Source organism: Nesoenas mayeri, assembly GCF_963082525.1.
Source record: "Nesoenas mayeri genome assembly, chromosome: 20".
NCBI lineage: Eukaryota > Metazoa > Chordata > Aves > Columbiformes > Columbidae > Nesoenas > Nesoenas mayeri.
In genome coordinates this window covers 4,256,501-4,269,162 of record NC_137569.1, presented here as the reverse complement: position 1 = coordinate 4,269,162, position 12,662 = coordinate 4,256,501, and the positions used below count along the sequence as shown (strand labels likewise).

The 12,662-nt window shown below is 65.6% G+C and overlaps 1 protein-coding gene across 1 annotated transcript in view; it reads right to left on the bottom strand.

The window, feature by feature from the left end:
* The window catches only part of MYO18A (myosin XVIIIA), a gene marked incomplete at both ends in the record, with an annotated part of 29,694 nt that extends 19,182 nt beyond the window's left edge, over positions 1–10,512 (bottom strand). The window contains 7 exons of the mRNA XM_080357193.1: positions 119–329; positions 579–755; positions 830–939; positions 1,051–1,138; positions 1,624–1,680; positions 2,284–2,319; positions 9,499–10,512. Coding sequence (XP_080213319.1) covers positions 119–329; positions 579–755; positions 830–939; positions 1,051–1,138; positions 1,624–1,680; positions 2,284–2,319; positions 9,499–10,512 — 1,693 coding nt within the window. The remainder of the gene's footprint in view (positions 1–118; positions 330–578; positions 756–829; positions 940–1,050; positions 1,139–1,623; positions 1,681–2,283; positions 2,320–9,498) is intronic.
* Between the last annotated feature and the right edge of the window lie 2,150 nt (positions 10,513–12,662).

The following is a 12,662-nucleotide window of genomic DNA, read 5'->3' as shown; positions in this document are numbered from 1 at the left end:
GACGGTGAAAGCGCACCATGTGCCGTGGCGTGTGTCCGGCCACCGCTGGGGGCTGTGACCGCAAAGCAAGGGCTGTGCGCAGGCAGCACGGGGACCACACTCCCCACCAGGGACTCACCGGAGAAGACTTTGCCGGTGCTGCCGGCGATGGTGGCGAGGTACTGGACGAGGTGCTGGCAGTTGGTGGTCTTGCCGCTGCCGCTGGCACCCAGCAGCACGACCGCCTGGTCCTGGCGGCTCATCAGCATGCTACGGTAGGCAGCCTGGGCCACCGCGTAGATGTGTGGGGACATGTCCTCCCTACGACAGCCTTTGAACATGTGCATGACCTGGGGAGAGGGAGAAGCAGGTAAATCATAGAACAGTCTGTGTTGGAAGGGACCTTCCCATCTCCCCCAGTGCCACCCCTGCCATGAGCAGGGACATCTTCACCAGCTCAGGTTGCTCAGAGCCCCGTCCAGCCTGGCCTGGGATGTCTCCAGGGATGGGGCATCCACCACCTCCCTGGCCAGCCCTCTGTGCGGTGGCATGGCTCCCAGATGCCTGTCCCCTCCAGTCCCCCCCAGCAGTGTGGTCACCTTCTCAGAGTACATGGAGGGGGAGCTCAGCGGGTTGATGATGACCATGGTGGGGCCGGCGTAGGTGTGCAGGAGGTTGCTGCCGTAGCGCTGCCGCAGCGTGTGCAGGACGCTGGACTCATTGAGGTAGAGAAGGCTGGCGAGGTCCTCCACGCGGTCACAGGACGGGGGGTTCGCCTGGCAGCGAAGTGGTGGGGGCATCAGGCGGGGAATGGGGGTCTGCCCTGCCATCCCCCGCCCTGTGGCCCTACCTTCTCCACGTCGTCCTCCTCCACCTCCAGGACGGTGCCATCGTGGTCCAGCTTCACCTTCACCTTGCCCTCGGGCAGGGGGCTGCCCTCCTCCAGTCGCAGCTGGTTACCTGCGAGGGGCACGGGGTGCTCAGTGGGGACCCGGGGACACCGCAGCCGGGCCGGGGGACTCGCTGTGCCGCAGGAAGGACGGGGCAGCAGAGGGCTGACTCCCGACTCACCCAAAGAGAAGCCATCCCTGTGCACCAGCCACACCTTCTCGGTCTCATACCAGGCCTCCTCAGCCGCGATCTGCTCCTCCGTCTTGGCCTGTGGGATGGCAGGATGTGGGGTGGTCATGGTCACCTGCACGCCCTCATCTCACCCCCAGCCCTCCCAGCACATGTCCCCGCCTTGTCTGCTGTCCCCAGGGACCCCCGTGGGCTCGGGGCTGCAAAGACCCCCCAGGGCCCTGTCACAGCTCGGGGCAAACACGAAGCCACGTTAGCCCATAAGCGCGTTCACTACAGTCACCGTGGGCAAGCCAGGAGGGGCTGAGCTCCCAAAATGCAGCCCAGAGAGCAGGCACCCCTGCCAGGCATGTGCTGGGATGCAGGGACACCAGGCATGCTGGGGGACACGCTGCAGGGACACACTGCAAGGACACAGGACACGCTAAAAGAACATAACGGAGGGACGCAGGACGTGGCACAGTGACGGCACAGTACTGCGGCACGGGAAATGCTGGGCTGGTATGGCCGGCAGAGCAGGGACATCCCTGTCACCCAGGAGCAGGGTGAACCCCAAAGCCAAACCTGAGCTGTAGCAAGGACGGGGCCGCTGGGGACTGCCAGGGCATCGTCTGCGTGACCCTGGTGAGGCCAAGAGACAGGGTGAGGGCAAGAAGGGTTGATCTCCGCCCCGCAGATGGCACAGAAAGCGGCAAGGGGGGAGGCGAGCAGGGGCAAAGTGCTATCGTGCCAAACCCCATGAGCACTCTCTGTGAGGGCCACCGCTGTGGCCAGCCGAGCAGCAGGTCCAGCGCAGCACTGGGGATGCACAGAGCCAGGAAGGACATCGGCCATGAGGTCCCACCGCTACAGCCCCCAGGGCTGGGGGACATTGTGCCAACCTGCTGTGAGCTCCACCAGCACCGTGCACTGCGGCTGCTCCGGCACGAGCCGCTTGTCCTGCCTGTGCCGCGTGCTCTGCCCCTTCCCATCCTGCCCTGTGCCCCATCCTGCCCCAGCTGTGCTCCTGCCACAAAGAGCACCCTCTTGGGACCCCCAGATTGTTGGCACGGCCTCGCTGGGGAGGGACACCGGGGCCCAGCCCCCCCGGCACCCTGCGGCCCCGCGGGAAAGCCTTACGCTCCAGCACGAGGCGCGGGCGCAGACGCCAGCCCAGCGGCAGACAGAGGATGGCGGGGGGTCGCTGGTGGAGGCAGAGGGCTCCTGAGGACGGGAGTACGGTACCTGGCTGGGGGCCGAGGCGGAGGCAGTGGGGTCCAGCTAACGGCAGCGAGGAAGAAGAGAAAGGAAAAGAGAGGAGGTGAGAGGCAGAGAGCAGAAGCAGCAGCAGCACCACGACACGCCACGAGGCCCCGGCATGGCCACAGTCCCCACAGCACCACCTGGGCATCATCCCAGCTACCAGCAGCCATGCCCAGGCTGCCACAGGGATGTCACCAGTGGGTACAGCTGGACATTGCAGCTCCCCACGGCTGGGCACACTGGTCTGGGCAGTGATCCCCAAAACCACCAGCAGCCCCAGACATCCATCCATCCCCTGCTGTCGGTGCCATCCAGAGAGAGGGACCACAGGGCTGGTAGCCAAGCACAGGGGCACGATCAGCTCCCTGTCCCCGGGTGGGTGGCACAGAGGTGCCAACGCCCCTGGAATTACAGAAGTGTTGAAGATCCTCTCCAGCCGGCGCTGCGCCTCCTCCGACGGGCTCAGCCGGGACGCGGGGCCGGAGGCAGCCTGGAGACACAGCACTGTCAGCCCCGGGCCGGCCGCCCCGCAGCCCCTGCAGCCCCCGCAGCCCTGGCACTCGCGGCACGCAGGTGCCAGAGGGGCTACCGCAAAGGCTTTCCTGGCTAGTGCTTGGGGCGGGTACCAGGGCAAAGGCTGGCGCAGACCCACTGATGCTGGCACAGCCGGGGTACCAGCAGGTACCCACAGTGCCCAGGGACCCAGATCCCCTCTCCCACACACCTGCTGTGGAGGTGCCGGGGCAGTTTTCACAGGGGTCGGACGCTTCTCGCCGGCATGCAGCTTCTTCTCCACATGAGCCAGGGGGGAGACAAGGGGCAGCGTGATGGAGCAGTCACAGCACACACAACTGACCCAAAAAGTGTCCCCCCGCCCAGCACTGCACACCCCAAAACCACTGCAAACCATGCGGGTGAGCTCACACCATGCCGCGCCGGGCGGCACAACCGTGCCACTGTGTTAGAGTATCCCCCGCTGTGTACACACTGGTACCTTGTGCCTCTCCAGGGCGGTGGGTTTTGGAGCCTTTGCTGGCTCCGTTTTCCCTCCCGAAGGCTGCACCAGCGGCTCCGGCTTGGCTTCAGCACCGGGGGACAGGGACGGCTTCGCGTCCCCTCCAGCCGGCTCAGGGGACTTCTCCTCCCTTCTGTCCCCCGGCCGGAGCCGTGGCCGGTGCTCTTTGGTTTTGCCCTTTGCCATGAGGGTTTTGAGCCCTGCTGAGATCTCATCCTTGGGCTCTGGCTTGGCGGGGGCTGCCGGCACAGTGAGGGGAGGAGGCGGTGCAGGGGGTGCCGGGACGGCGGGACGGCTGGATTCCTCCTTCCTGGGGGGTGGCACTGGCTCGGGAGACTTGGTGTCTCGCCCCGGCTCCTTGGCGCTGCCAGTGTCCTCCCCCGGCAGGACTTTGCGAACCACCTTGCGCACCACACGGACCACCCTGCGGCGCGACAGCCCCTGGCCATCGTCCCCCTGCGCCTCAGTGGCCGGGGCCTCCAGCCCGTTCACGGCCGCCCCGTTCAGCACCGGCTCCGGGCTCTTCCCTCGCCCGGGGGGCAGCTCGGGGCTCTTCGGGAGCTCAGGATTTGGAGGCTCAGGATTTGGAGGCTCAGGATTTGGGGGTGCAGACGCCGCATCCTTCGAGCTCTCTGACTGCAGCCACAACGACAATGGTGTGAGCAGGGGGTCCGGGGCTGCGGTGCCTGCCACCGCAAGCACCCACTGCTTGGGACACGGTGGTGCCCAGGGGACACCGGAGCAGTGCTCCCGGCCAGACCCTGGCACCAAGGGTTGCAGCACCCAGTCCCCTTCCCCAGACAACCTACAGATCTCACTGGGCACCAGAGCTGGGAGTGATGGTGACGTCCCTGTCCCCACACACAGAAAGAAGCACTAGGGGGTGATCTGTGAACTGACAGCCCGGCATCCCCCCAAAAACACCCACCACCCTCCATGTGCTGCCCTGGAGCAGCCACTGGTGCTCCTAAGGGACCAGGGGGAGATGCTGAGCTCATGACCCTCTGTGCTGTCCCCAAATCCTAGCACAGGGTCTGTCCCCACTGAGGACGTGTCCCATCCCCAACACGGCTCCACCCTGCCCGTGCCCTGCAACACTTACAGCCCCGTCCTCCTTCCCGGGTCTTTTCACAGCTAAAGACTTGTCCTCGTCCTTGACCTGAGGGTCAGACAAACAAGAGGAGCACATTTCACCCCACCGTGGGGCCTCACTGCTGGAAAAGCCCCATGGTCCAGGAAAAGCCACCGGGACTATCACTACATGCCAGGAGGGCAAGAGGCTGCTCCATGAAACAGCCCCGACCTGCAGCCCGTTGTGAGCCCACGGCCCCAGTGCAGCCCCAGGGACAAGGACACGTCCCGCCAGGCTTCCCAGCAGCCAAAAACTGCAAAGGTGGGAGGGGAAAGCACTCTGCCCCCCCAGCCCAGGCCCTCTTGTTGCATGCAGCGGGTGAGCTGGTACACAGAGCCCCACCGCTGCACCCTGCGGGGGCTCTGCCCTTCTGCACGTCACCCCGTCAGGTGTCACAGCACGTTTTAAGTGTCACCAGCTAATCTCCGCGGCAGCCGTGCCGTGGGACATGCAATCTCCCTGCCAAACTGGAGGTCTCTTGGGGATGGGTGGACAAATCCTCCAGTGCCCTGGGCCACGTCTGTGAGCACCAGGGCTCGGCCACGGCATCATGTGGTGCACCCCACGGGCAGCGCACCCCAACTCGCTATTGCACCCCAACTCGCCATTGCACAGCTCGGGGCTGGCCGGTGGCACCGGCACACACGGCCGAGGTGGCTCATGCCATGTTAGAGGCTGCACCAGCCACTCGCAAACCTCATTAGCGATGGTGTTAGTAACAGCATGCACGGCTGTGTTGGTGACCATAGCCATGCCATGGTGGGGCACAGGGCAGCTCCCCGTTTACTCAGCGTGGCTCCTGGTGCGCAGCTCCAAACGTGGTGCTGGCACTGGGCAAACTGGGGGAGCTGGTCAGCAGCGTGCGGCAGCATGACCCGAATGTGGGGTGCAGGCAAACGCGCGAAAGACTTCCCTTCTGCTCCCAGAACGCAAACCGGGACGAAAACGCCATGGCGATGTCTCATGGAGCCGCAGCCCTGGCTGGGGAGAGACCGAGAGGTGAGACAGGCCGGGGCCGGCACGCAGGACACCAAACCACGGCAGAGCGTATGAACACTTGCCCTTCCTGCTGCCCCTGGGGGCACAGCGCCCTCGGGAATGGGGTCCCACCTGGCCTTGCTCAGCGTACGAACAGGCAGCGCCTGCAGGAAGGGCTCTGGGGACAGACAGGCGGCCAGGCTGAGATACAACGAAACTCATTGTGCAAAAAAAGCCCCGTTAGTCAGGCCGCAGGACCGTGCCCCACTGTCCCCCCGGCCAGGCCAGCCCGCTGTGGTAAGCACATGCCAGGGTGAGGAAAGGGATATTTTCTGCCCCGGGCAGCCTGCTCACCCTGACAGTCAGGGTTTATTCTGAGCCTGACCCTGTGCCAGCCCCGGTGCGGACCTGCCGTCCCGGTTGGTGCCACGCTCTGAAACCCAAAGGGGATCACACCCAGGGCTGTTGGGGAGAAATACCCATCCCAGGCCATGCACAGCACAGAGGAGCACCTGGCCATCGAACCAACCCACCTGTCAGGGGCACGTCACCCCATCATGGGGGGGTCCCCTGTCCCCTCCCTGTCACTCGAGCATGAAATGGAGCCCTGGAGCATGGGCTGGGCACAAGGGTCCTGAGATGAACCTGCCCGCGGGTCAGAGCCCCCAAACCCTCAACCTATGGTGCTGCCACCTCCTCACAGCCCAGCACCACCCCAGAGATCCCTGCAGAGCACCGGTGTTGGGGCAGAGGGGCAGGGTCCCCAGGGGGTTGCAAGAAACTGCCCTTGGCTGCCAAAATACCCCAGGGGCGGGTGCAGCCTCGTGGCCCCCAACCTTGACGTCGGGACTGGCCCCCACGTGCCCCCCTCATGCCATGCTGGTCACTCTGGGGGTCCCCACCTTACCGCAGGGTCGGGGCGAGCGGGGAGCGGGGTTTCTGCCGGCGCAGCGCGGTGGGAGAGGCACTGGTGGGGCAGCAGCCAGCGGCGCAGGGACAGCTGGGCTGATAGGGCCACCCTAAAAATAGCCGAGGAATGCGAGGGCCCCACCGGCGCGCGCAGCAGCCGCGGGTGCGCCGGGGGGGACACGCGGGCAGCGGGGCCTCGCCGCCACCGCCATGGCCGCTGCCGGAGGAAGTGATGTGGGCTGGCGGCAGCCCAGGGCCGCGGGGGGAACTGCCCGGCCTCCGTCCCACCGCTGCCCCGGGGGAGCGGGGAAAGATGGGGCGAGCCCAGGAGGTGCTGTGCTGCGAGGGATGGGGTTGCGGGCTCCTGCACCCAGGGTGCTCAGTGTCGTATCGGACGGTGCTGCCCTGACACCGCTTGCTCCTCTCTTGGCTTTGCCATGAACACAACGGCCTCCCCAAAACGCTCCTGGGGACAGCCAGCCTCCTGCCCCAAGGTGAGGGCTGGCACTGCAGATGTGTGCTGGCCTGGCAGCCCCCCGGCACAGCGTGACAGCCCCACGGTAATGCCGCTTTTGTGGCAAAGCTGCCTCGGGAGGGCTGAGGTCTCCCTGGAAACAGCGGGAGCGGGGCGAGGGGCCGGGGGCCTCCCCGCGCGGGGTCTGCCGGGAGGAGGCCGCTGGCAGGGAGCCTGGGACGCCGGCGGCACGGAGCGGATGCGGTGACCACCTGGGCACGATGGGCACTGCCGACGGTGCCTGAGCAGGGCTCTGCCTGACCCTGGGGATGAAAACGTGCCCTGAGACAAAAACCGCTTGTCCCCAGGGTCCCTTGGGACCCCCACACCAGGGACAAGCAGTGCTGTCCCCACACTGAGAGCAGAACAGCCAAACAAGCGTCCCATGGATGAAACACGGACAAAAGGAGAAAGTACCTCTGGCACGACGGGAGTCCCACGGCCCCCACCCCATGTCCCCCTGCCTCCCCACACCCCCGCTCCAGCGGGACACAGCAAAGATCTGGCACTCAGCCACACCATGGCACGGTGGCCTTGCACCCGGGGGACAGCGACCACCGGGGCGCCCGTGGCTGGCGGGCGAGCATGGCACACGGGGTCTGCCGGCGCGGCCGCCGGATGCCTGTGGTCCCACCAACGCGCTGGAGCAGTCGGAGGCGTTTCTGGAATATTTCTGCCCGGCCGGCGCACGCCTGGGCCCTGTCAGAGGAATTTCGCCAGTAAATAAATAAATACAAGCACAGAGTCGAGCCAGCCTGGCTGCCCCGTCCGGGAGCAGGGCTGGGACACGGCGGGGTGGTGTCACCCGGTCCCCAATGCCCAGCCACGCCGTGCCACCGGCCAGCCTGCCGTGCACCCCAAGGCACCACGGGGGGTGCCAAGAGCCACCCCAGGCACGGTGGGTGCTGCCCCTGCCTGGCTGCAGCGTGGGTCTGTGGGGACAGGGACAGCTTGGTGCTGCCCCCGCCGAGGGGGTTGAGCCCCCTGGGGTATGGAGGGAGCCCGGCACCAACCCCGCTCCAGCCGGGAAGGAGCTTCCAGAACAACAGCCCAAAATATGTCTATAATTTCCTGTTTCAAAAAGGATCATTTTTATTTAAATTAGGACCAGAAACATTCCAGGGAGCTTAGTGGGGCCTGGGGGAGAGCCGGGCCTCCCTGTGCGCCAGCACCTTGCACTGTCCTGCCAGGTGAGGGACCCCAACCACACCCTGCACCGCGGCTTCAGCCCCCCAGCACCGGCAAAGCCGTGGCATGTCCCCCGGTGCACCCCTGCACCGCACAGAACGGGGACAGCACCCTGCAACAGGAGGAGCCCGCGCCGCAGTGGCACCCCAAGATGCCACAACACGGTCACTGCCACCTCTCTGGCCGATGCCATCAAAATGCGCCACGACCTGGCGCGAGGCCACACATTGCAGCATCTCCCCCACAGCCCCAAGGGCGCTGGTGCCTCCTCGTCCCCTCTCAGCCGCAGCACCACGCTCTGGCTGGGCACAGCCCCCGCGCACTGGCACTGAACACACACCTGCCCCCGGGGCAGCGCGCAGGGGTGACAGTCGTCCCCCAGCCCCAGGGGGCTATCTGCCCAGGTGTTACCCCACCGGCACAGCCGGCACTGCTCGGTGATGCCTGCCACGCTCTGGGGAGGAGCTGCCAGAAAGCTGGCGCTCCCGCTTGGCACAGATTCCACACCGCAGCACCGGTGCTTCCTTGGGAAGCACATGGAACCCCAGAGCCACCACCCCGGCCTCATCGTGGCCACCCTCGCTCCATCCTGGCCACCACCCCACAGGGACGGAGCCTCCCTGGTGCAGGTGATCTGCTCGGCGGGCACAGGCACCGTCCTCTCCCTAAAGAAGTCTTAAAAATACACTAAACAAGCCCAGTTACAAACTAAACCAACACCGCGCTGCTGCACCCCCTGCCACCACGGAGGGGGTCCAGCCCTGCAGGCTGTCAGCATTCGGGATCCTCCGCGGGGACACTGGGGAGCCTGCGGCAGGGTCAGCAGAGCTGGCGGCTCAGGCGGGAGATGTGGGTCACCCAGCCATTAAGTTTCTATTTATACAGCACCAGCCGCACAGGCAGGGCTGCGCAGGGCTGCGCACGCCGCCGGCAGTTCCTGTCCCCCAGCACACCGTGCTGCCCGCCGCGGTCCATGCGGAGGGATCCCAGTCGGGGTTGGCTGATGCAGGCATGGGACAGGCAGTGCCGCTCCTGCAAAGCAGCATCAGAGATCTCCCGGCAGTGAGGAGCAAAGCTCCTTTCCCTGCTGGACTGTGCTCCCTCAGCGAAGGGATGGGGACAGACTTCCCGATGAGACGCAGAGCTGGGCTCTCCCGGAGCCCACCAGGCAGGAGTAAGACTAAACCCAGCAGCACACTGAGCATTTTGGGGGCAAAACCCACCAATGCCAGTTCGCAAACCCACCCTTGCAGCCACTCTGCTGCTCTGGGCATGGGCAGGCATCACCCCTGCATCCCAGCCGCAGCCTCCCGCTCCTCCCCGCTCATTGCTCCCGGTTAGAGTAGCCGTGGCACCCATCAGTTCCCAGGGGTGCTACCAACCCAAACACCCGCCGCGAGGATGCTGGCAGCCGGCAGAAACCCAGGGCACCGGCTCCGCGGCAAGGACGGTGTTACTCACATCCCAGGCAGCACGGCGTGTCCCGTGGCCGCCCCGCAGCCAGCAGCGGCTCAGCTCGCTCAGCTCCAGGATGGGCTGCACCTTCAGCTGCACCGTCTCCCCCGACTGCCGGATCATCTCCACGATCTCGTCCCGGGATTTGTTCTCCACGTTCCGCCCGTTGATCTCCACCAATCGGTCACCCGGCACCAACCCCAGCGCCAAGTCTTTGGTGCCGGCTCCGGGTTCGGCGAAGTGCACGACGCGTCGGTACACCTGCCCGTCGGGCGCCCGGTCCAGCATGGTGGTGCGGCGTAGGGAGAAACCGAAATCGCCGGTGTTGCGTCTCTGCAGCTCCAGCTGCCGCGGAGGTGGGGGCTGTGGGGGCACCACGGCGGGCAGCCGCAGCTCAGCAGGGAACTTCTTGCCGACGAGCTCCGGCACCCTGGCACGCGGGGAGGCGGCAGGAGGGGTGTGGGGGTGTCCTAGGGGAGCCCCTTGCTTGGTGAGCTGTGTCTCCAGCGTGCGCACCTCCACCTGTGGGGAGGGGGCCGCCGAGTGCTCGGAAGGGGTGGAGGTCTCCGAAGTGCTCTCATCCCGGCTCTTCTGGGAAAAGGAGAAGCGTTTGACGATCATCTGGGAGTTCTGCTTGGCCAACGAGCCAAACTTGGCTGCCCGCTGCAGCACTGAGCCCTTGAAGTTGGCATCATCCACCTTGAGGTCATCACTGGAGCTGGCCGTGCTCAGGTGCCCCGAGTCCAAGATGACGCTGCCCCGGTTGCTGTCAGAGTCGATGTCCGTGAGGTGCAGGTCAGAGCCACTGGCCACCTTGATGGGAATGGGGTTGGAGATCTCCAGGCGGGTCTTGGAGTCCCGTTTGGAGGCACGGTTGAGGTTGAAGAAGCCACGGCGCATGCTCATCTCCTCTAGGCTCTTGAGCTCGGCCGCCGACATCCGCTCCTTCTTCTCCTTCTTTTCCTTCTTCTCCTTTCGGGCCCCATCCTTCTCTTTGTCCTTCTTCATCAGGTTGAACATGGTGGAGGGGGCTCAGGGCCGCTAGCCCCGGCAGCAGGGCGCTGGGTTGGGGTGCTGGTCACGGCACGGCCGTCTGCCTGCAGGACACACGGGCAAAAGCACCATCAGACAGCGGCACTGCCAAAACCCACCCCACCCAACGCATTCACCGCCAGCCCTGTCCCCGTGCCCCCACGCTCCCTGGGGACAGCAGCACCGCAGGGCTCTGGGCTGCCCCGGTCATCGTGTCATTGCCCTGGCTGGCCATCAAGTCCCAGGGGTACAGCAAAGGTGGCCCCGCGGTGCCCCAAAAGAAACCCAGCAGCCTGGCACCCCCGAGAACCCACACCAGCACCAGGGCTGATGATGGGCAACACCCCCAGGACCTCCGGGAGCTGAGGAGCTGTTTCGGAGCAGCACAGGCGGTGGGGAGGACAGCATTCCGGCTGTGTTTGCCATGGTTACCGCTGGCAGGGATGCTCCCCAGGCAAAACTGCCTGTCCCCAGGGAGACATCAAGCTGGTTGAAAAACCCCTTGTCAAAGACGCAGAGGCCTCTCTGCCGCTTGTCCCAGCCCCAGCCACCGTGAAGCCGTGCGGGACAGCCGCGGGCACTGTCCCCACCGGAGAGGGAGCTGGAAACACGTCCCTAAGCGAAGGCTGTCCTAATAAACAGGAACCTGTAAAATCACATCCCTCCCAAACACTGATAAGTGTCTATTTTTAGCCAGGGCGACACAGAAACTCGTGACGCCGCCGGCGACCTCCAGGAACAGTCGTTCTTTCATTCGGGCATCCCGTGCCGGGGGAGGAGCACCGGGACGGTGGCAAAACTGCGGCCTGGCAGAAACCCTGGCCTCTCCGAAAACCCTGCGTGCACCCAGCGCCCGGGGGCACCCACAGCCTTGGCCCACATGGGGCTGCTATGGGACTCGTCTGCCCCCAGGGAAACCACTGCCCGCCAGGTCCCCCGATCTCCATCAAGCACTGAGGCTGCCAATAAACAATCCCAAACCCGAGCAGGCGGCGGGCAGCACCGCGGGGACGGGCTGACAGCTATATATAACGGGGCAGGAAGCCGCGCAGGAACTTAACCTCGACACAAAGGACAACAGGAAAACTCCCTGCGTTCAAAGCATCTGCTTTAGAGCTCTCCGATGGGCGCAGGGATGAGGTCTGGGTCACCCATAGGGATGGGCAGAGCTGCCCACGCTAGAAGCACGGGCCCTGCAGGCACCCTGGGGTGCATGGATGCCATGCCATGCCGTGCCAAGCTGCACCTTGGCTCCACCGCAGCACCAGTGCTGCAGCACCGCTGCCTGAGCCATCTCCCTGCGAAGGCACGTGGTCCCCGCTGCCCCTGAGCGCACCCGCTGGGACACAGGGAACCCGGCCTGCCCTTGGCAAAGCCACAGGGGTTCAGGGGACAGCAGGGACCGCCCGAACCCTGACGCCCCTCCGGGCCAAGGCAGGAGCACGTGAGCCCAGAAGACACCCAGCCGCACAGCAGGCAAGGACAGGGCTCTGCGAGCCACGGCACAGGTGTGTTATACAGCCGAGGCAGCGAGAGGATCTGTCAGAGGGACAGGGTCAGGCACACAGCATGGCCGGGCAGCCACATTCACCAGCTCTGAGCCTCCTGCCCTTGGCCAGGGGGCAGCCAAGGCTCTGCCCACACCGCTCAGCCCCGCGGCTCTGCCTGTTCTGCCTTCCCCTGCAGCACCCAGGGCTTTGCCCAGACCCACAGCCAGGACCTGGGCTTTAGAACCCCAAAACGCGTGAAAACGAGCCAGCTCCTTTCTCCCAGAAATGCTGGCTGCAGGCGACCTGCTGACCTGAGTCTCCTTCCCCTGACCTGCAGCAGGTGCTGCTGGCAAAGGGCCCCACGGCCGCTCCATGGTGGGGGCTGCTCTCCACCGGCTACTCCACGGTGGTGCTGGGGCCTCGGCACAGACAACGGCACGGGGGGAACCACCTACACCCATCCCCATCCCCCCACCATGACACGTGCCACCGGTACCCCCAGCTGCCTGGGCATCCCCAAAGCAGTGCTGCCAGAGGGATGCAGACAGGGCTGCACCCCCGGGAGCACCCCATGCTTACCCCAAGGCAGGGAGGGGGCTGCCAGGACCCCTTCCTGAGTCGGGGGGACCCTCGAGAGCAGAGCCGCTC